Source organism: Mauremys mutica, chromosome 1 (assembly GCF_020497125.1).
Source record: "Mauremys mutica isolate MM-2020 ecotype Southern chromosome 1, ASM2049712v1, whole genome shotgun sequence".
NCBI lineage: Eukaryota > Metazoa > Chordata > Testudines > Geoemydidae > Mauremys > Mauremys mutica.
The window spans coordinates 6,801,283-6,824,138 of NC_059072.1; the positions used below are offsets into that span (position 1 = coordinate 6,801,283).

General features: G+C 41.6%; 1 protein-coding gene across 2 annotated transcripts in view; it reads right to left on the reverse strand.

Moving 5' to 3' along the window:
• Positions 1–22,856, reverse strand: part of TMEM209 (transmembrane protein 209) — a 26,457-nt gene continuing 3,601 nt past the window's right edge. Inside the window, exons 2-15 of one of the 2 annotated variants that reach the window (XM_045028724.1) lie at positions 21,976–22,115; positions 21,802–21,860; positions 18,666–18,797; positions 16,465–16,703; positions 15,855–16,059; positions 12,703–12,878; positions 11,573–11,644; positions 10,294–10,390; positions 9,240–9,365; positions 8,605–8,702; positions 6,698–6,812; positions 6,508–6,605; positions 5,558–5,631; positions 1–77 (exon numbers count right to left, since the gene is read on the reverse strand). In XM_045028724.1, the coding sequence (XP_044884659.1) occupies positions 11–77; positions 5,558–5,631; positions 6,508–6,605; positions 6,698–6,812; positions 8,605–8,702; positions 9,240–9,365; positions 10,294–10,390; positions 11,573–11,644; positions 12,703–12,878; positions 15,855–16,059; positions 16,465–16,703; positions 18,666–18,797; positions 21,802–21,860; positions 21,976–22,115 (1,698 nt within the window). In that variant the 3' untranslated portion in view covers positions 1–10. Of the gene's footprint in view, positions 78–1,897; positions 4,059–5,557; positions 5,632–6,507; positions 6,606–6,697; positions 6,813–8,604; positions 8,703–9,239; positions 9,366–10,293; positions 10,391–11,572; positions 11,645–12,702; positions 12,879–15,854; positions 16,060–16,464; positions 16,704–18,665; positions 18,798–21,801; positions 21,861–21,975; positions 22,116–22,856 lie in introns of those variants that run through there. The other variant, XM_045028731.1, reaches the window with a different exon arrangement.

Below are 22,856 nucleotides of genomic sequence, written 5' to 3' on the forward strand. Positions count from 1 at the left end.
GTTGTTGGCATCACAGTTGTGGGTCTTGAGAAGTGACTTTAAGTAAGAGACCTGGTAATGGTCTTGCGGAGCCCCACCTACATAGGACAGTGGGAAGAATGCACAAAGGACAGCTGTAGAAGCAAGCAAAATGGGTAGTTGACATTGGAATCATCCATGTAGCAAGAGAAATGCTCTTCAGCCTATGTTCCAGTTAGATTTTGTAAAGGTGAGCTTTCTTTTAATTATAAATATTATTTAAAAGCAATAATGGAAAGTTAGTGCTGCTGAAAGGTGTTGGCTTGAGATCCTGGGGTCTGAGCCCTCCCTTTAGCCACACAGGAGACAAAATAAGCAGAGTGAGCTTCCCTCATACTGCCCCACCGGCATGCGTGAATCCTGCTTTAGAGGGACCTCATTTAGGGGTAAGAGGAATTCACTCTCCATAGCAATTCATTTGTTGGTCTCTCTTCTGAGGTTGCCAACAAGTGGTCAATTAGCATTTACTTTTTTGTGACATGAACACTCATTCTCTAAGAACTAGACTGAGGTCATGTTTGTAATTAAGGCTATCAGAATTTTATTAGAAATCTCAGCTTTTTACTATCATACTTCACCTTTTAATTGGAACCTCCATTGGCTAGATCAGTGGTTCTCAACCAGGGGAACGCATACTCCTGGGGGTACACAGAGGACTCCCGGGGGTACATCAACTCATCTAGCTATTTGCCTAGTTTTATAACAAGCTACATAAAAAGCACCAGCGAAGTCAATACAAACTAAAATTTCATACAATGACTTGTTTACACTGCTCTATATACTATACACTGAGTACAATATTTATATTCCAATTGATTTATTTTATAATTATATGGTAAAAATGAGAAAGTCAGCAATTTTTCAGTAAGTGCGCTGTGACACTTCTATATTTTTACATATGCTTTTGTAAGCAACTAGTTTTTAAGTGAAGTGAAACTTGGGGTACACAAGACAAATGAGACTCCTGAAAGGAGCACAGTCGTCTGGAAAGGTTGAGAGCCACTGGGCTGGAGGACTAGGCTACACTGCCTGCATAATATTTGCACTCAGGACAGTAGGCACTTTCAATGGAACACTGGCAGGCTCCAAACAGTTCAACAAAATTTGGTTGAGCTTTCTTGTATAGTCTGATCACTAATATTGAGTTTGCATATATATATATATATATATATATATATATATATATATATATATATATATATATATATATAGACACACACACACTAGATATTATGTTGGTTTCAAGGAAAGAGTAGCCCTTGGATAAGATATTACTCCTGAAGAACTTATTAGCTAACTTTGTTCAGATTTCAGACCAAAAACCAAAGTAAAATTGAACTCTGCAGCTTTTTTCTTTTCTTTTTTTTTTTAAAGAAGCTTCAACAACTATGTCTTATTTCTCTCTTCCATTCCCAAACAATCTGAAAGTTCAGAAAGGAAGAAGCATGTGATATATTTTAGTACTAGAGGTGTTAGAACTGTAATGGTTGAATTTCCTGCTGCTGGGCTGTCTCACCCATGAGATATGTGCAGTCTTCAAGATGGAAGACAGATCTACTGTCTGCCTTCAGATACCCTTGAGCTTCGATGAGAATTGCAAGCACCAACATGAGAAGGATTGTTACCCGACTAAACCAATTTCCTTCCCACCTTAAATAAATGTCACTCAAACAGTAATTTTATCAGTTCTTTGCCACCTATCCTAAGCAAAACATGCCACATTACTGTTACTCATTGCTACAGATGAACTATCATGCAAACCTGATAATGAATTGTATAATGCGGAAATAAGTCTCAAACTAGATGATATGGGGTGTGTAAACAGATATTTGGGCAACAAAATATGCCATTTGTTACTGCACAAAACCACACACAAATGTTTAACCAAATGAACCCATTTAATACAGGCACCAAATTAACCATTGTTAACAGTCTGATCTCCAGGAAAAATTCATACCTCCCCTTGGGGAAGTTGTATCTTGAATAAGATGCAGTTCTGACAGACAATGGTAGTAAGTTCAGCTCATTCATTAAAAAAACCAGTCTAACTGAGATAATGAATGGTAATTGTGCTGAGCATAGTAAAAAGGACACATTTCCAAACCCCTCCCCACCTGCTCTTGTCTAGGTAGGCAATCCACAGTTCAGTAAAAAAATTGAAAACAGTACAAAAGAAAGAGTGTAGTCATTGTAAAACTAATACAAATCTTGCGTATTCTTCACAAGTCTAACCAGCCAGCTCTTTTTTTGAATCCTGGAAGAATACTTTTAGCAGGATTCCACAGAGTATCATCGTTAGCAGTTTAACACAGTGACATTAAGGTCTCAATTTTCTAGTCATTGTGGGTTGAAAGGGTAAAATTAAGTAGGCCACTTGGCCTTAACCTCATGCCTTATGACAGGAGACAGAGAAACAGGAGGACTCTTAACATTACCCTTCTGAAATTGTCCCCACAATATATATATATTTTTTTAAAAAGAACCTAAAAACACACATTTTTAAAATTCCCTGGTTACCACGATTTGCAATGGATCCTTCATCCCTATAGGAAAAAACCTTGGCATACATGTAGGAATCCATTTTGTTTAAAACACGTGTAACTCATTTTTTTCCAAGGAGCAACTAGTCTACATTGCAGAGCAATTGCTTATATAACTGTAAAAAAAAAAAAACCCAACAAAACATGTTGGGTTATCCAGGGACACCCCATCATTATATATACTTGTAGTAAAGAGCAGAACAGGTCTCTTCTCAAAATAAGGTGTTGACTGGTCTGAGGATCTAAAGTGACGTGCCTCCCATAGAGGACAGGAGTTCAAGTCATAAATTTGATTCTTGCTTCTGGGTCATTGCTATCTGCCCCAGGCAGGAAAAAACAGCAGAGCCTCAACTCCCTCCAATGACTAACGCTGGTCAAGTTGCATCTGTTTGTCCTTGGTTATAAAGAAATTCACAGCAAAATGGGGCTATATGGGGGTGGAGGAGAGGATGTCCCTTTGGACTCCTAAGACATCCTGATTTAAGTGTAAAAAATGTGTTCTTATGCAGAGACACTGAAGCTATGTTCCATTTTAGAGTAAATTTTTTACAGCTCAAACACCTCTAAAATAGGGGATTAATACCAGAAATACTAATGTGAGAACTTTAAAAAATAAATGATGGTAGGGCAAGACTTCACTTGCTGTTAAGACATCAGCAACGTTCTGCTGCCCCAAACACACTCAAGTTTAAAAGATATTGGGTTATTTTGTTTAAAAAAAAAAGGTCCATAAGAATATAGTCTAAATGGTGTGTAGGGTCTGAAGTTTTCTTTCACTTACACCTTCAGTGCAGTCACTTTAAAAGTGTGGTGGTGCCACAAACTCCCACTACTCTGGTACTCCAATGATGGTTAGCCACAAGCCTTTCTGCATAAGCCAAAGAGAATCCTGGTTATGCAGCATTTCCTAGTGCATGTGGATCTTGTACTTGGCCACACTTGCAGTGACTGATTTTTCAAGTGGCAGCACTTAAGTAATAAGTACCAAGCAGCAGTGTACAACCTTAGTAGGGCAGTCCAAGTTTCACTGTAGTATTCTACCCTGCCATGTAGATAAGATGGGCTCACAATTCATTCCCCAAGCTGGTGGGGGTACCGTTGAGTTGCTTCTAATTCAAGTATCAGCAGTGATGGCCTCTGGAAGGCAACTCAGCCAGAAGACTGGTGAAGGCTTTTAAAGTAGGGCTTGTGAAGGTGGGAAGCTGTAAAGAGACGTCTTTGCGCAATAAAAGCTGGTAGGAGTATTTCAATGCTGGAAGCATGTTCTCATGCGAACAGTGTATTGAATGTAAACGTATCCTATGTTCACAAGGATATCACACTAGTACATTGTTGTAGGTTTATGTTCAAGGCACAAGTGTAATAAGCTACTCAGTTATCACAGAGATGCACAACTGTTTCTCACTATGTGAAGGCGGAGGCCACCCACAGTGAACCATGATGTACTAGTCTCCCAAGATCCACAGAACATTCACTCCTGATAAGCCAAGATTTACTCGCCTGCAAAGACAAAGTCATAACAATAAAACAACAATAAGCACAAACCTACATTTAAAGCAAAGTTTTGTTATAAAAGAAAGTTGCCAGGACAGGTTGCAAGCTCCTGACTCCAGCAGTTCTTTCAATCCCTGCCAAAGGTTCCTTCTATTTAGGAGTTGTGCTTCACTATGAACAGAGTTCAACCCCACAGGAATTAAACGGGAAAGTCTGGACTTCACTTTTATGCCAAAGTAGGCACAGTTGCCCAATACGCATATTCAAAGTTTCTTATACTGCTCCAAAAGCAAAGATTAGTGGCTAATGATGGCATCTACTTATACCTATATTTCTCGATGGCAGTGGATTTCAGGCCAGGATCTAGCCAGGCAGTGACTAAAGAGGCCAATATTGCCAGGGGCGGCTCTACGAATTCCGCTGCCCCAAGCAGGGCGGCGCGCTGCGCCGCTCGCGCTGCCGGGCGCCGGTCCCGCGCCTTCGCGGGACCTCCCGCAGACGTGCCGCTGGTCCCGCGCCTACGGTGGAGCTTCTGCAGTCATGCCTGCAGGAGGTCCACACGAGCCGCGGGACCAGCGCACCCGCCGCAGTCATGCCTGCGGGAGGTCCGGTCGTCCCGCGGCTCCGTTGGACCTCCCGCAGGCATGACTGCGGAAGGTCCGCCAGACCCGCCTGCCGCCCTCCAGTTAAAATGCCGCCCCACGCGCGCGCTTGGCGCGCTGGGGTCTGGAGCCTGGAGCCGGCCCTGAATATTGCACAGTTTGTGCTCCAAAAGATTGTCAGCCTGCAAAAAAATTCAACTTTTTATGCACCTAGAGGCTTATATAAGTACAAGAAGCTTTTAAAAACAAATTTGCATTTCATTTAGTGTTCTAATTTTCCTTGCTTAATCAATTTGATACTCCTTAGAACTCCCATAATTTAAGTGCTCCTATCCCAGATTTCTGTAGGACATAAGGGTGCATGATTCCCCATAGTACTTTTTTTTAAGTGCATTTAATTGTCAGTCCTCATTTGCTGCCCTGAATTAGTCTTTTTAGGAACTGAGGAGCTTGATTTTCCCCGTGGAAGTTCAGAATAAAGCTCTTGTGTTTGAAGAGCCCATCCTGAAATGCAAACTTTTAGCTGTTACTGAAAAGTGAAAGTAGAATTCGTTTAAGGCAGATTTATATCCTAGTTCATAAGGAGAAAAGGGCCCTCACCTCCCTGTCTCATGCTTGAGGAGAAAGAATAACATTCTGTATTTCTGTTAGAAATGCAAATGGCAAGTTTTAAGTTATTTAACATAAGAGTGTAGGAGGCAGCCAAAAGAGAGCATTCGGGGGGAGTGAAAGAAATAGGATGTTCGCAGACCAGCAAGAAATTGCCATACAGTGAAGAATACAGACTGTTCCTACAGGAACTTGAGATCAGTCTACATGCAGCTAAACTGCTTATTTACAACAGGGAATGTTACCGTTCTCAGCCTGTATTAAACGCAGGGATTCATGGCACTCTATACCTACCCGAGCATCCCAGATTCTTTTGTCTTTATGATGCACAGGAACATAAGCAAGGTATGGAACATGTTATTTCTGCCCTGAACGCACGGGAAGAGAAGAGGGTGACGATTAAGTAATACATAAAATATTCAGTCTCAAAGTTCTGCATAATTTCTTATTTAAAAGAAAACCCTTCACTTTCTGTCCTAAGTTTTTGTGTAATGTTGCTTTGCACTGTTAAACAGCTTGTCATACTCCACACCAGAAGTGGCTGCACTTCACTGGCAAGATGTCATTATGGAGTTTCTATGCTGACCTGCAAACTGCTATTGAAGGGAAACCATTACCAAAGGAATAATATTATGGTCTTCTTCACCATAATGAACCTCCAGGACTTAAGTTAGTTTTGGGACACTGCTTACATCCTTGCTGGGCAAATGCAAAAAAAGAGAAAATTTGTTAGGCTGGATTATGACCTTCCACTCTTTTAAGGATTAGAGGAATTGACGATCATTTCTGAAACTAGGGCTCAAGTTTTGACCAGGGATCCAACAGCATCAATTTAACCTTTTGATTCTGAGAATGGTAATTTTTCCAACACAGACTTTTGCTGGTAAGAGACACAAGATCTGTCGCACTGAAGAATTAACACAGACCTCTGGTGTCTTTATTTATTTTAAACACTAGTAACTTACCAAAAGAACATGCAACAAGGGGAAGATACTGCCTTTGTACTCTACTGAGGCTCTTTATGGTAATGGTGTTATTCAGTAGCAACTTACATGCCAAGGGCTATGACTAGATCAAGGTAACATGTTGCCTTGTACATTGCACTGACCTTTGCTATATTCAAAGACTATTTCCCTGTCAATAAACCTGACCACTCAAAAAAGCTAACCAATCAATATCAGTTAGAGTTTTCAGAATGTATGTAGCTTTCTTGAGGTATCAGAAGAAAAGCACCATGTTCATACCTTGGGTAGATTGTAGACTTGGCACTGGTAGATAAGCTCATAGTGGGGAGGGTTGATGGTGCTCTGGTGAATGCAGATTACATTCTCATTTGAAACATCTATGAATAGAAATTTAAGAGGTAATATGGACATAAAGGCCATGATCCAAGCAGTCCATCCCAGCAAACAAAGGGACTAAGGATGCCAATACCTGGTTTATCTGGTGTTTGAATGAAGTGTTGCGAGGTAAATGTTTTGCCATCAGGATATTTTGGATGAGGAGGCAGCCTGGAGTCAAGGTAAGTGCAGAACACATGCATAATGATCTGAAGAAAAAAATAAATCAGAATTTAGTGCCCATCTTTAATCTTTAACAGTCTCAGATACTCCTTACAGAATCCAAGGGACAGTGAACCTATTGCAGCTTTGACTGACCTCCAGTAAATTTAAAAAGGGACAAAGCAGTGGAGTGCTTTAACCACTTTCCTTGGTGGCCCACGCTTGAAATTGGCCAGAATATTTATGTAAGATGTTGACAAGTCAAGGTTCATCTGTCAGCTGAACAACAAGACGTCAGCCACAATGCGGCATATCCATTCCCTTCCAGAGATGGCTCTATGTCATCGGCTAAACCGAGGCTCAGACATGCAGTGTTTTTATCTCTGCACCTCAAAGCAAAGTTGCAGAATTTAGTAGCGAACATGAGCCCCAAACCAGAATATTTATTTTAATTCCTTCTCTCCTCCCGCATTAACTTGAAAGGTTTGATTGAGATTGACAGATTCAAACCAACCATGGTTTGGCAAACAGTATACTCACACATTGATGTTTTTGTAAAACTTAAGCCCACCTCTCTCAGTCTGAACAAGCACGCCCTATATACGGGGAAGTGCGCTAGAACCAGTACAGTGGCAAGCAGATAAAATGAAACTCTACCCACTGTATATTAGTGTTAAATGTATACTCAATATTAAGGTTCTTACAGTAACATTCATATGGCATAAACTGCAATTTTGCATTTGTTGACTTTTGTCTTGAAGTTTTCAATTTTAACATTTTCTCAATGTACATTGAATATATTTTAAACTAGTAACTCATTCATCCTAAGCTTCTGTTAACCTTGATTTGTGAGAAGTTGTCTTGTCTTATTAGTATTTAGATATTCAATATAGTCTCCAATGGCATCTCATCTGGCTGTTTGTGGGAGGGGGAAAAAAGGCTCAATTACAGGATGTGATGTTCTACCCCATGACTGAGTGCTTTCCCTTAAGAACTGGTAAGTTACCACTTGACTCAAGGCAGGACTTCAGCTATCTTTTCTTGCAGAGACAGCAAGAAAAATAAATCCTCAGAATTGTGACACTCGGCTATGTGTCCTTATTCTTTGTATCTATGTCGTGTCAGTTTTCTGACAACAGAAGTAATATTTTAATTCACTATTTTCAAGTACGTGTTACTGTTTCTGGTGAGAAACACTTATCCTCTGCTCTTTCAGGTTGCTCAGCTGAGCAACACTGAAAGTCTCTCTCTAACTAGATTATTTACTCCTCGGTGTTAGTCATTTAGGATTTCACAGCAAACAAATATTCAATTAAATGGGCACAAGGCCACTCAATCCATGTTTATTATTCTTTCATGTCTGTTCACTTTGCAATCTGCTTTGGAGAACTGAAATTAGACATTTAATCAACGTGAAGTCATTTAATAATTTGTTCCGTATTAGGAATTATTTTATAGAAGATTCATTTGAATGCAGATGATTACTTAATTGTGTCCGAATGTAGAAAAACAACTGCAGTAGAGAGGTCAGAGCAAGTCAGGCCACACCCACTACAGCTATTAAACAGGCATTTCAATTGTGTCTAAATAAGAGTGACATAAGATTAAGATACACAACAACATTATTTTTGTGATCTATATGGGGCTAGATCTGGTTTGCATAATTCTACCAAGTAATCTCATTGAGTGCAATGGGATTACTTGGGTAAATGAAGTATGCAGGATTTGGATCATGTTCCTCAAGAGTTTCACAAGCTGTATCTCTGCTTCGTATTCCTACTACTAGCACTGAAAAATAATGCATTTTAAGTCTCATCAAACACAACTATGCAAACTTACAGCAGAATCAGTGGGCAAATCAGTATCCCATTTACGGCCCTTGAAGTCCCCTCCTCTGTTCCATCGGAATGAGCTCATGCATCCTCCCTGAGAAAGTTCTAAAGGCAACAGAGTTTATATGAAGTTATTTTGGGGCAAGGTTGGAGACGAGTGGAAGAAGGAAATCTATTATGTCTGTTTCAGACATCACGCATATTTATAGTGCTGTATACATGAGAAATGCATGCAAGAAACACTTGCAAAGCAAATTTTAAAAATCACCATCAGGATTTAAAAAAAAGATTTAAATCCTAAAACTCATTTTTATTTGGAATTAAATCAGGGAGTGATAAAGTAGTAAGAGAAGAGATTGATTAAATCCAACAATAAGCTTCCAGAACACATTCAAAAGGTGACAAAGCTTTTGTTTTAAGAGTATTGTAAATTATATTAAGATCCCACATCATTAAGTCACTTTAAACAAGAGTAGAAAATTACAAATACCTGGGTCTCCACAGGTATGAAGGAGGAGCTGCTTTTCAAGTAGTGGAAATACACAAGTTCAAAGGTCTTGTTGACAGTGTTCAACATCACTAACACTTGACACATGAGAACTGTAATGAAGCACATTTCAAGTGTGCATGATGACCATTTACCTTTGATCCTTTCAACCAAATATTCCTGGTTTGGTGTAAGGTCCAGGTACTGAACTATAGTGTTCAGTGTGGGGATAAGTGGAGCTTTAACAAGAGCGGCTTGTTTCAGACTGCTAATACTGGCTTCTGCAATACAAAAGAGCACCAGCACATATGATCTATGGTCATAGCAGAACACTCAGAAGCTCATTAACAGACTATTACGAAGAAGTGACACATTCTGTTCAGCTTGCTTGCCTGTTGCACTCTGAGAAGCTGGGTCCTAGGAATAGTTGGCACACTACATCACTACTGATGTTGCCAAATACCAAATTCTGATCCTAGAGAAGTTTACTCCAATGTTTACTTCACTGGGAGAAAGATTGAGCCTGTATTATTTACATCATCATAACATACAAAACATGCTAGGCACCACACATACAGGAAGACAGTCCCTGTCCTGAAAACCTTGCATCCTATGAGACAAAAGACACTTATACTGGTGGAAAAAGGGGATACGACAAACTTTCTAGTGTTCCATTTGACTAAGTATATAGCAGATTCCTAACTGCCTCTCCATCTAGCCATTATTAGTTGGTTAATTTCTCATACGTGTCACAGCAGAAGTGGGTTTTAAGGGGAGATTAAAGCTTAAGCAACCTACAAAATAGAAGGCCAAATTCTGCTCTCAGTTTGATGTAACAATGCAAATAAGTGGAATTACTTCAGATTAAACAGCAGTTTAACTGAAGATAGAATCCAGGCTAGCAGCTATAAGAGCGTCTAACAGTTAGAGATCAAATACCAGGTTATTGTCTTAAGAGATTTGCCTCAGGAGGCTCAATTGGAATGAACATAGTCCTCTCACTGATGCAGCTGTAACAAGGTTCCTGTGTTTTCTGCAATTCTGCACCTGTGGAAGTTGCTGTATAATCCAAGCTCTCTCTCATTAAAAAAAACTGTTTCTAGTTCTTAAAGTTGCAAAGAACACCCTTTTCTGTCTGGAAGTTTTCGTCCTGAGCACAGGTACTAATGAGAACTGAACCAAATCTATTACAGTATCTCCATACAGTACCTCCAATCTGCAACTCTGGACACCCCATTCTTCTCAGCTGAGTGCTCACAGAATCAATCTCTTGCACAAGTGGCACTAAAATAGTCTCGTTAATCCACTAGAAGAGGAGAGAGAAAGGCAGACAATTAAAAAGATAAGAAGCAACAGGAAGTCTATGTGAAGTGTTACTATACCCTAATCACTGTTATGACTGCTAAGTAAAAAAGGTGAACAACAAACATTTAAGGAAGCAGAAGAGATATACAAAGTTATTAAGTAAATAGACTATCAGGTTATGGTAGCATTTGAATGACAATTTAAAAAGTTCAATGAGTGAGTTCTAGACAACGTTTCTAGACCATGATACAGACTTTTTGGATGGTGAGGGGAGTAATGGTATGAAGAGCAGTAAGTCATCCACAAACAGTTAATTTATGTTTGCATGTGTCCATAATTCCCACAGTCTGTTTTAAGGAAGAAGGATGCCGATAGAAATATATTATTTGTGAACACTTGAGCTTTTCATGGATATTATTGGCTTAAACAAACAAACATGCCTGGGGAGTGCCATGAACTCCAACAAGCTGTGTGTTGGAGTAGTTTGTTATTTGATTACCTAATACTTTTACCTTGAAGCGTAGTCAGGTCTGCATTAGCAATAGCAGAAACAACAAACAGTTCTTACGTCAGGATTTTCATTCTAACTTTTCAGCTGTTCAGACCTTTTGGAAAATTTTAACCTTGGGGATGGGATTTTCCATGCTTCAGTTCAGCCCAGGTGAGTTATTTTGAAATGTTTGAGGAAAACAGAGTCAGCAGGTTGAGTTGTGGAAAAGGGAAAAACAAGTCTACCCATTTTCATTGGTATGAACTTTACAATTTGAAGTTTGCAGGATGTCATAGCACAAAAGTCAGCAAGTGCACGAGTTAAGGTTGAACGTGTAAACTTAATATGGCCCTTTGTGAGCGTGCTTTGTGTTAGTTGCTAGTTACACAGCCATATGCTAATCCTCAAATACACTCTGTAGTTTTCTACAACCTTAGGTACACATGTGGCAACTCGATTTCTCCCCTCTCCCACCATTCTAATATAATACAATTAGATAAAAAAGCAAGAGTTCTGTTACAAATCAAAGATCATTAAGGAAATATTACACACTACCAAGTTTATACCATAACTCAGTTCCATTAAGGCTGAGACAAATGATGATGTACTCATGTATTTTCTAGTTCTGAGTTCTGCAGAAATAAGGACAGGATACTAAAATATTAGACTCTAAAGAACAATGGTAGGACTTACATTTCTGAACTTAGCTGTCCATGAGTCCACATGATTGAGCAGTTGTCGATTCGTTATCACCCTCAACCAAACCTAGGTAAAAAGTTAAGTAGTTTAAGAGACTTATTGCAAAGATATAGGAACCCAGCTGAACACAATGTGGCTTTTAGAAGCCAAGCCATTTTACTAATACTAATTATAGCGTGCCCATCATAAGGCCCAGCTAGGTTTTAGAATGTTCGTATCTCACAGGGCATTTCATGAGGACTAGTTAGTTTAACACACCAAGCCCAGATGCACTATTTTGGTACCCATAGCTATTTGTATTCGGATAAAACTGGTCTAAGCTAGTAGGATTTCTAGAAAAGGTTTAAGTTAATGGAAAGTTACACTAAATCAATGTGCAGGGTAGAGAAAAGGGGTAACATTTAATTAAAAGACAGGCAAGTTAAGAGCTACTCCTATCGGCCACACTAAAGTCAGATGTGCGGTACTCTTCTCCACGTGTCTCACAAAATCCACTGAGCATGTACAAGTGCAAGGGAGGATTTTCAATATACGTTCAGCTGCTTGAAATCCACTAGATGCAGTTAATTGTTAGTTACAAACACTTTTATCCATAGTACAAAATGGCAGAAAAGAGGATTTTTCAACATCACTAAGTCCAAGAACGCAGTTAAACTACTTGTTTTTGAACTCCAGACTGAACTACTCTATCTAGAATTGTTATATATTACTACTACATAATTAAGGTGTTGGTGAGAAATTGGTTAAGACAGGAAAAGGTTAAATCTGTGTTTACTGTTTCCCACCACTGCTCACAAAATGAATACTAAAACTATAAAAGTCTATACAGCAGATATATCCAGAAGTGTTTGGTCAGAAGTCACTTTTTTAACCCCAAACAAATCTATAATTGCCCTCTACTGGTGAAGGTAATGTACAACGAACTAGTTCAGATTGAAGTTTGGAATATAAATTTGTAGTAAGAAAATATTTTTCTAAATTATATGAAGGCAATTCAATGCTATGGGATTTATCCCCTCTCTTTCCAGTAATGTGAATGGGGGAGACATCCAAATCCTTGCAGAAGATTGCAAAATTCACAACTGTATCTTTTCCCCTCCTGATTCCTTGAGTTTTCTATTTACCTCTTCCGCAGCCTGCTTAGAGCTCAGATCAGCTTCATCTTTGTGTGCTGATGGGGCTTGGGACCTGCAGGCCAGCTGGTACTGGAACTTCCTCAGCATCTGTGCGTAGTCTCCCATGGAACGGCTGTAGTTCCAAAGAGTCGGACTGCTGGAAGGAGAGCTGGAATCTGAACTCCCTGAAATTATCCATTCAGTAAACAAATAATTACTCCATGTTGCTTGCCAAACAATTTTTAAGCAGTGTGAGGTTCCTGTACAGATGACAAATCAGAGCCTTTACGCTTTGACTGGAGGGATGCCATCCACAAGTTGCTATGAACCCAAATACCAAACTCAGTCTATGTAAAATATTATTAGTCACTATCATCTCAATAATAAAAAGTGTCTTTTCAGGACGCAGGTCATCTGCAGATTACTTGGCATCTTGATCGGAGATGCCTTCTCCACAGGTCACACCTCTTGTCAAGATGAAGGCCCTGGCTCTTTACTGTAGGCCAGGCCTGCACAACTCATAAAGCAGCAAGGGCCACATTCCTCCAAAGAAAACAGCTGAGGGCCGAAACCCCCCGGCCCCGTGGAAACACCCCGCCCCAGGGCCGCCCAGCCCTGTGGAAACAAACCCTCCTTCCCCACTGCCGCTCCACCAAAAAAGCTGTGTGCCAAAAAGGAAGGTTGGGGGTGGGGAGGTAATACTTGATTTTAAATCAACCAGGGGCTCCCAGCTGAAGAGGTGGCTGGGAGGCCTCAGGGGCAAATTAAAGGGCCCAGGGCTCCGGCGGCTGGGGGAACCCGGCAGGGCCGGCTCTAGGTTTTTTGCTGCCCCAAGCAAAAAAAAATTTGGCTGCCCCCTGTATCCCCCTGCTGCCCCAGTCCTGGGCTCTCCCCCCACCCACACCCCCTGCCACACCAGCGCTGGGCTTCCCCCTTTCCTCCCCACCAGTGCCCTCACCCCACCCCACTGCTGCCCCAGCCCTGGGCTCCCCCTCACCAGTGCCTCCCCTCCCCCACCTCCTGCCGCCCCAGCCCTGCATCACTGGTAACTCGCTCCCAGGGTGGGTCATTCAGCAGGAATTTTGGATGTGCACAAAACAGACAGGATTGGTTCCCATATGGTTACAGAGCTGCAGTAAAGTGGAACAATTTTCAGCTTGTGTGATTGGAGAATATCTGGATGCATATTATAAGACTGTCCTCCATAAATGAGGAAAAATTGAGGTGCCTTTACTATTCTTTTGTTCCACTCTCTTTCTATGGGGAATTTGCCAATGCAATATCACTGTCTTCCTTTTAAACAAACAAAAAGGCAATGGCTGTTGAAAATAGCAATTCCAGTGCTAATAAGCATTTCTTGCTCAATTTTATCCTACTTTTTCTACAGCAAGTTACAGTGGATCAGTATATTTGATTTGGGAGAAATGAAGTAACAGCTGCCCAAACTGAGCTTGAGCACTCCTGAATTTTGAGGTGTTCAAATCTGGAAGGCAGGTGCTGAGGGTGGGGTGGGGTGGGGGCTGTGGGCTCTGCCGGGGAGCATGGCAGCAACGTGTCTGGAGCTGCTGGAGCCAGACACGCTGGTCTGAGTGGCACGGTAAGGGGGCTAGGGGTTGGAGAAGGGGTAGGAGGTTCCGGGGGGAAGTCAAGGGACAGGGAGCAGGGGAGGTTGGATGGGGCAGAGGTTCGGGGGGGCAGTCAGGGGACAGGCAGCAGTTGGATAGGCATGGGAGTCTCAGGGGTTCATCAGGGGACAGGTGGGGGGTGAGGTCCTGAGGGGCAGTTGGGGGGATCTCAGGAGGGGGCAGTTGGGGACAAGGAGAAGGGAGGCTTAGATAGGGGCTGGGGTCCCAAGGGGCAGTTAGGAGCAGGGGCGTCTCCAGGCCCCAGAACGCCAACTTCGAGCTTGGGGCGGCATGCCGCGGGGGGGCGCTCTGCCGGTCGCCGGGAGGGCAGCAGGCGGCTCCGGTGGACCTCCCGCAGGCGTGCCTGCAGAGGGTCCGCTGGCCCACCGGAGCCGCGGGACCAGCGGACACTCCGCAGGCACGTCTGCAGGAGGTCCACCGGAGCCGCGGGACCAGTGACCGGTAGAGCGCCCCCCGTGGCGTGCCGCCCTGCTTGGGGTGGCAAAATTGCTAGAGCCCTGGTTAAGAGCAGGGGTCTCGGGAGGGGGCAATCGAGGGACAAGGAGCAGCGGCATTTAGATAGGGGGTGGGGTCCTGGGAGAGGGGTGTCAGGGGACAAGGACCAGCGTGTTAGATGGGGGTGGGAGTCCTGGGGGGCAGTTAGGACAGGGGTCCGTGGAGGGGGCAATCAGCGGCCGCGGGCAGGGAATCAAAGGGCTCTGGGTTGCCTGCAGCCGCGGGGAGCCCAGAGCCCTTTAAATCTCAGCCGCGGCCTGGAGTCAGAGAGCTCTGGGAGAGAGCCCCACACTGCGCGCAGCCCAGAGCTCTCTGACTCCCGGCGGCGGCTGGGATTTAAAGGGCTCTGCGCTCTCCACGGCAACCCAGAGCCCTTTGATTCCCAGCTGCGCCTGAGATTTAAAGGGCTCTGGGCTCCCCACGGCTGCGGGCAGCCCAGAGCCCTTTGATTGCCCGCCGCTGCTGCAGGCAGCCCAGAGCCCTTTGATTGCCTGCCGCGGCTGGGATTCAAAGGGCTCTGGGCTCCCCGCAGAGCGCAGTGTGCAGGGGGGATTCAGAATCCCCCCGCGGGCCGCACAGTGAGGCTCTGTGGGCCGCATGTTGTGCAGGCCTGCTGTAGGCCAATAAGTCCTATACAGATATAGTTTGTTATTTATAGACATCCATTAGTTGTCTCCAGAGTGTCAACAGTGACACATTTCTATCTATACCACAAGGCTTTGTTCTCTGGAAAGCTTCCCTAAGGCTTCTGTGTTGCAAAGGGCTGTAGAAGTCATGGAGCTCTGCTTCACATCTCACTTAGACTATTCAGTAAAAGATTTAACTTGTTCTGCATCAGCCTTCAGATTGTGCCTTCTACAGGGATTTGTTAAGAGGTGGATACTGTGCAAATGACTTAGGTCCATTTCATTAAGATTGGCACATCTGTGTCTACTTATAGGAGAAGAACTGGAATACCATCCCACAAATGCACTTAAAAAACAACAACAACTTTTAGACCAAACAGAGCTACTTACTTACCCAGCTGAACTCGATGTTGCTTCTCTTCTTCACTTTGAAGGAAGCTGTCCAGGGACTTTAGGTCTGTCATATAGTCTTCTTTGCCAATAGGGGAGTTATACACAGTTGGCGAAGAACGGTACCGAGACCTCAGCCCGCTGCTTTCCACTGGTCCAATGCTGGTGGGGTACGGTGAGCCCCCAGGAGAGGGACTGAAGCTGGATACCTGTGGGAAACAGAGTGAGTGATTGTGCTATTTTGTAAAGCTGGAATTCTACTTATTAGTTTCAATTTGTAAACAAAATTAACGTATTTATCCAACTTGTTACTGCATTGCTAGTTACTGTTAAACTAGACACCACTTTGGCTTTAGTATGTTTCAGTTGCTGGCTGGTTTATTTAAATTCTTACTGCATCACCTGCCAGGTGGTGCAAAGTGAATAAAATCCCATCACCAGTGGGAGATTGGAGAATTCCTGTTGGGTAAAATTTTACACCTGCTGTGCAAAAAGTGTAAATAAATACACAAGGTGCAAACTACTGGAGAATCAGGTTCTGCAGTGTAGGGCACAATACAAGCAATCTAATAAGCAAATTCCAACTTGTTACACTGGGTTATCAAGGCTATTACCTTACTGTAGTTGCTGTTTGGTGAGTAGGTCACAGCAGTGCTATAAGAACCGCTGCTGCCTGACAAAGCCTGTAGCTGGGGGCTGTACCCAGTCATGCAACCAGTGGCAAACTTTGGGCTGGTATTAGGTGAGCGAGATGGGCTGTAACTCAGCACGCTCTGACCCAGGATTGGAGGAGAAGGTGTTGAAGAAGGGACTTTCTTTGTCACTAGCTCACGGGGTGGAGTTGTTTGTACTGCTGTAATAATAAAAAAAAAGCAGAATTAGGGCTGAAGGAGCAGCAGTCTGGATCATTTTTCTTAACTGTTATTTTATTTCTTTACTATCTTAAGAAAATCCTACACTGAGACCAGAAAAGGAGATTTGAAAGAAATCTCAGAGCCATAAAATTCAGCAGCCAAGTCACAAGCACAGAAATTAGAGCCGTGACAAAGTAAAAGAATGGTCTCGTGGTTCAGGAACTGCACTGCCACTCAGAAGTGGGTTAAATTCTGCCACAGACACAGTGTGTGACCTTGGGTGAGTCACTACACCTCTGTGCCTCAGTTCTCCATCTGCAAAGTGGGAATAAGAATACTCTCTTCCACCCTTTATCCTACCTATTTGGACTGAAACCACTTCAGGGCAGGGATTATCTTACTATGTGTTTATATACAGTCTAGCTCAACAAGGTCCTGATTTCAGCTGGGACCTCTAGGCATTTTACTATTACAAACATAGCAGTATACACAAATAATAGTAACACACATAATGAGAGACTTATTAAGTCACATCCAGTCCTTCCCTATGGTCAATGCAGGAACATTTCCTACTCTTTATGAGGTTGTTCCTTATGGATGGACCCTGCTGTTTTAAAACCCTTGTACTGTGCCTAGATACAACAGCAAGAGAGTGCTTTGCACAGAGCACTATTATAGGCATATCTAATATAAAATGTCTCTAGTAAGGAGCTTCAGTCAGGTTCTTTGGGCAAGTTTCCCTTTTTAACTTCATTTTATTAACCCTGCCTATACACATCATCTCCAAAGAGTTTCAATACTCATGGACTGATATATGTTCCCTTCATAGTTTAGTCAAGTTACACATACTTGTTTTAATCTTTGCACATAAATCAATCACACTACGCCACAATCGTTACTGATGTTTTTCTATGCTCCTGATCTTTATTGATGCTTTCCTATGAAGTCCCTCCACCCTGATGGCATTTTTCTGCAATCAGAGGTCAGACTGGTTAAGTGTGATATAGTGTACTGACATCCCACATTTGGTACAAAGATGGAAGACACATTATGAACCGTTTAGTTATATGCATTCATTTTCAGATGTTGGAAGCAGTGATACAAATCCATAGATTAAGGACAGAAGGGTACATGCGATCATCTAGTTTGACCTCCTAACACTGGCCGTTATCATTTAACCCAATTATCCCCATGCCAGTGGTTCTCAAACTTTTGTACTTGTGACCCCTTTCATACAGCAAACCTCTGAGTGCGACCCCCCCTTACAAATTAACACTTACAAAATATATATATATTTAACACTATTATAAATGCTGGAGATGAAACAGGGTTTGGGGGTGGAGGCTGGCAGCTCGTGACCCTCCATGTAATAACCTTGCGACACCCGGAGGGGTCACAACCCCCAGTTTGAGAACCCCTACTTGTGTTTGACTGAAGAATATCTTCCACAAAGGCATTCTGTCTTGATTTAAAGACATCAAGAGAGGGAGAATCCACCACTTCCTAGCTGGTTCCAAAGTCAGTCACCCTCACTGTTAAAAATGTGTTCCCTATTTCTAAGTTAACTCTGTCTGGCTTCAGCTTCCAGCCATAGGTTCTTGTTATGCCTTTCTCCGCTGAGGTAAAGGGCCCTTTATCACTCAATACTTTCTTTCATGAAGTTACTGGTACACAGTAATCAAGTAACTTCTTGATCTTCTGAATTTTCATTCCACCTCACCTAGTTACCCCATCTGCAGGGAGCAGTAAGGTGAAGTCAATCAAAATGCTCTCTGAATCAACACTCCTACCCTTCAGAAGTTATTGACTGCATCTCTTTTCTTTTTCTAGACATTTGTGTTTGTTTGGAGGCCCATGCCAGGTTGAGACCTATGACAGTCTGTTCAGAAGGTTAAATATTTACAAACTCATTTGTAGACACCATTTTAAAGAGTGCTGCCAGAGATAATTGTCAGACTTACATGCATTCTGAAGCCCAAGAAGGGTCTGCTGTCCAGGACTCATAACTAAGCTAGTTGGTGCAACTGTGTATTTGAAATACCTCCAGAAGTCAAATAAGGCATTCAGACTGAACAAAGATGCAAGTGCAAGTTCTAGAACATAAAAAAAACCCACACATGATTTTAACAAGTTAGTTCTTTATATTTTAGAGTGTTCTTAAATTGCTCACCATTTACAAAAATCAATAACTGTTAACATCTTATGCTGTATGCAGTGTTGTTGTAGTCCTGTTGGTCACAGGATATTAAAGAGACAAGGTGAGTGAGGTAATATCTTTTATTGGACCAACTTCTGTCCAATCAAAGCTTTTGAGCTTACAGAGGTCCAGATATTACCTCTCTACCTTGTCTCTGACTCTCATGCTGTTTTCCCACTCTGCTGATATGAACAATACCATGGTAAAAGTTACTGTATATTCTTTGTACCATTTTGGAAAGATGAATTATTCACCAAAACTAAATTAAAAAAAAAGTTTACTAAAGTACAAGCAGGAAGCCTGCCAAACGGTGAGTGGGGCTTCTGGACAATCAAGGTGCTAAAGGAGTACTCACGGAAGACAAGGCCGTTGCTGAGAAGCTAAATTAATTCTTTGCATCAGTCCTAACTGCAGAGGATATGGGGGAGATCCTCACATTCAAGTCATTCTAGCTAAGTGACGAGACTGAAGAACTGTCCCAGACTGAGATGTCAGTAAAGGAGGTTTGGAAGAAATTGATAAATTAAACAGTAGTAAGTCACCAGGACCCAATGGTAATCACCCAAGAGTTCTGAAGGAATTCAAATATGAAACTGCGGAACTACTACTGTGGTATGTAACCTATCACTCATATCAGCCTCGGTACCAGATAATTGGAGGATAGCTCATGTAACGCTGATTTTTAAAAAAGGATCCAGAGGCAATCCTGGCAATTACAGGCCAGTAAGCCTAACTTCTATGCCAGGCAAACTGGTTGAAATTACAGCAAAGAACAAAATGATCTGACACAGAGATGAACACTATATGCTAGGGAAGAGTCAACAGGGCTTTTATACCGGGAAATCATACCTCACCAATCTATTTAGAATTCTTTCAGGAGGTCAACAAGCATGTGGACAAGGGTGATCTAGTGGATATAGTGTCCTTAGACTTTCATAAAGCCTGACAAGGTCCCTCACCAAAAGCTCTTAAACAAAATAAGCAATCATGGGATAAGGGAGGTCCTCTCATAGATCAGTAACTGGTTAAAAGATGGAAACAAATGGTAGGAATAAATAATCAGTTTTCACAATGAAGAGAAGTAAATAGCAGGGTCCCCCAAGGATCCTGTGCAGTTCAACATATTTGTAAATGATCTGGAAAAATGGGTGACTTGTGAGGTGGCAAAATTTTCAGACAATACAAAACTAGTCAAGATAGTTAAGTCCAAAGTAGGGATGTAAAACGTAGATTGTGAACTTAATGATTAAAACGGTTAACCAAAATAATTTTAATAGTTTAAATGAGTACTTTTTCAAATGATATTTACATCCCTAGTCCAAAGCTAACTGCAAAGAGTTACAAAGGGATCTCACTAAACTGGGTGACTAGGTGACAAAATGGCGGATGAAATTAACTGTCAATAAGTTCAAAGTAATGCACACTGGAAAACATAACCTCAAGTGATGAGGTCTAAATAAACTGTTACCGCTCAAGAAAGATCTTGGAGTCATCACAGATAGTTCTCTGAAAATATCCACTCAATGTGCAACGGCACCCAAAAAGACTAACAATGTTAGAAACCATTAGCAAAGGGACAGATAAAACAGAAAACATCATAATGCCACTATATTAATCCATAGTACACCCACTCCTTAAATGCTACTTGCAGTTCTGGTTGTCTGATCTCAAAAACGGTATATTAGAATTGGAAAAGGTACAGAGAAAGGCAACAAAAATGAGTAGGGGGTATGGAACAGCTTCCATATGAGGACAGAGTAAGAAGACTGGGACTGTTCAGTTTAGAAAAGAGACGACTATGGGAAGGGGATACGATAGAGATCTGTAAAATCATGAACGGTATGGAGAAGGTGAACAGGGAAGTGTTATTTACCCATTCACATAATGCAAGGATAAAGGGTCACCCAGTTAAATTAATAAGCAGCAAGTTTAAAACAAACAGAAGGAAGTACTTCTTCACACAATGCACAGTCAACCTGTGTAACTCATTTCTATAGGATGTTGTGAAGACCAAAAGTGTAACAGGATTAAAAAAAATTAGACAAGTTCATGGAGGATCAACAGCTATTAGCAAAGATGGTCAGGGACATATTTTATGCAATAACTCTGGAGACAGGTTTTATATATTTGAGACTAATATTTTAATCATACAAGTGAATTAAAAAAAAATCACATAAACAAATGGCTGCTTTATAAGCTTCACATTCTTTAGAGGGTAAATTTTGGAATCTAGACCAGCTGACATCTCTAAAGGTTACAAGTGTAACTCCACCATTTGAAAAAACAAGTTATGCCTAAAGGGCTGGAAGTCAATACCCAAGTTAGCTTAGTTTATATTTAGTTTAAATAGTGTTATATTTACATATCAACATGCATGACATGATAACACATCACTGAGTTTAACGAATGTGAAGCAATTTCTCCTAAAGCTGCGACATGCTTTCATTTTCATATCATCCCCAGGTTCAGAACAACCTACAACTCCCTCTCCTCAAACCCAGCCTTTTCGAAGGTTTGCTATCACTGATCTCTTACGTGTCTATTCCCACCCTTCATTTTCATCCTTTGTTAGTTTCATATCTCTCATTTAGATTGTGTCTTGAAAAAGAGAGCTTTGTCTAACTACTACATGAAATGTAAAGCACACCTATAGCACCACGTAAAGCCTCAACACACATGCAACTTGATCTAAGATAACAGATAAGCCTTTTTTGCTGCAAGTTTGTCACAGGAGATAATCCCAGACAGATCCAAACTGGACATGGAAAGTCAAGTCCGATTTCTGTATGATCAAAAAGCAGGTTAAAAATTTTCAAATACCGACATAAAGAAAACAAAAGGATTGAATTTAGATGCGCTTTCCTCACATAAGTAAACCATCACCAAGTACAATCACTTACCAATATACCACAGTGGCCAGTATGTAATGTTATAATATGAACTTATCAGTTTTCCAGTCCTGGAAGAGAAAAAAAATTGAGTTGGCATCTCTCTGACCCAGGGGACATGGAAATATCTAGGAACATAATGACATCCTTTTATTGATTAAGTTTTAAAACTGTTAGGGAACTTACATTTCAGTATAAATCATGCCTGCAACTGACACATTAAGGAGTCCCCAAGCCAAAACCACTTTCCTGGCTTCAGTCTCTTTCCTCATCTTGATGGTTCTGTCAATGAGGGAAGTAGCTGGACTTTGTTCCCCCTGCATCATCTGTAAAGAGAGAAGCATAGGGAAAGACAAGAATGGAGATATTTATATAGTGTCGCTCTCCTTCAGCACCAGACTAAAGAAATGTTAAACAGTCCCTAGGAAATTGCATTTAGGGAGTTAATTTCTAATTACAGATTAATATTTAATAGTAAATAGCATTCAGTCCTTTTTTGGGGGGGGAGGAGGGGAATTTTTTTTAAACACAGCTCCTTCTGTGAGCATTCTCTACTCATTAGGACCATAACTAACACTGAACTACTTTTACCATTTGGACATGGGGAAGGAAAATCTACCCTCACAGGATGGAGGGCCAGATTCTCATCTCACTCCAGTTTTATAATAGAGTTAGTCCCAATATGTACTGGGTAACAAAGCAGAATCAAGTTCAGACTATCAAATTCCTGGAAGTTCATATTTTTCACATTACAGACATGCTTAAAAAAACATCTTTACCCCTAGCTTTTATGGATAAAACATGGGGGGTGGGAGGAAGTCACATGGATTAACTAACCATTCAGTACATTTTTGATAGCTACTGTCCTTTAGTAAGTGATAGGAAAGATTTTTTTTCTCTTCTAGTCTGTGTGGAGTCATAGGGATGAGAGACTTTGTAAGATCCTGCAGTCCTTTTGCACAGACGCTTCCTTTTCACTTTAATAAGCACTACTGCACATACACTGCTGGACTAAGAACTGGCTAGTGCACTAAAATACCACCTCCAAGGTGGATAAAAATCAATGA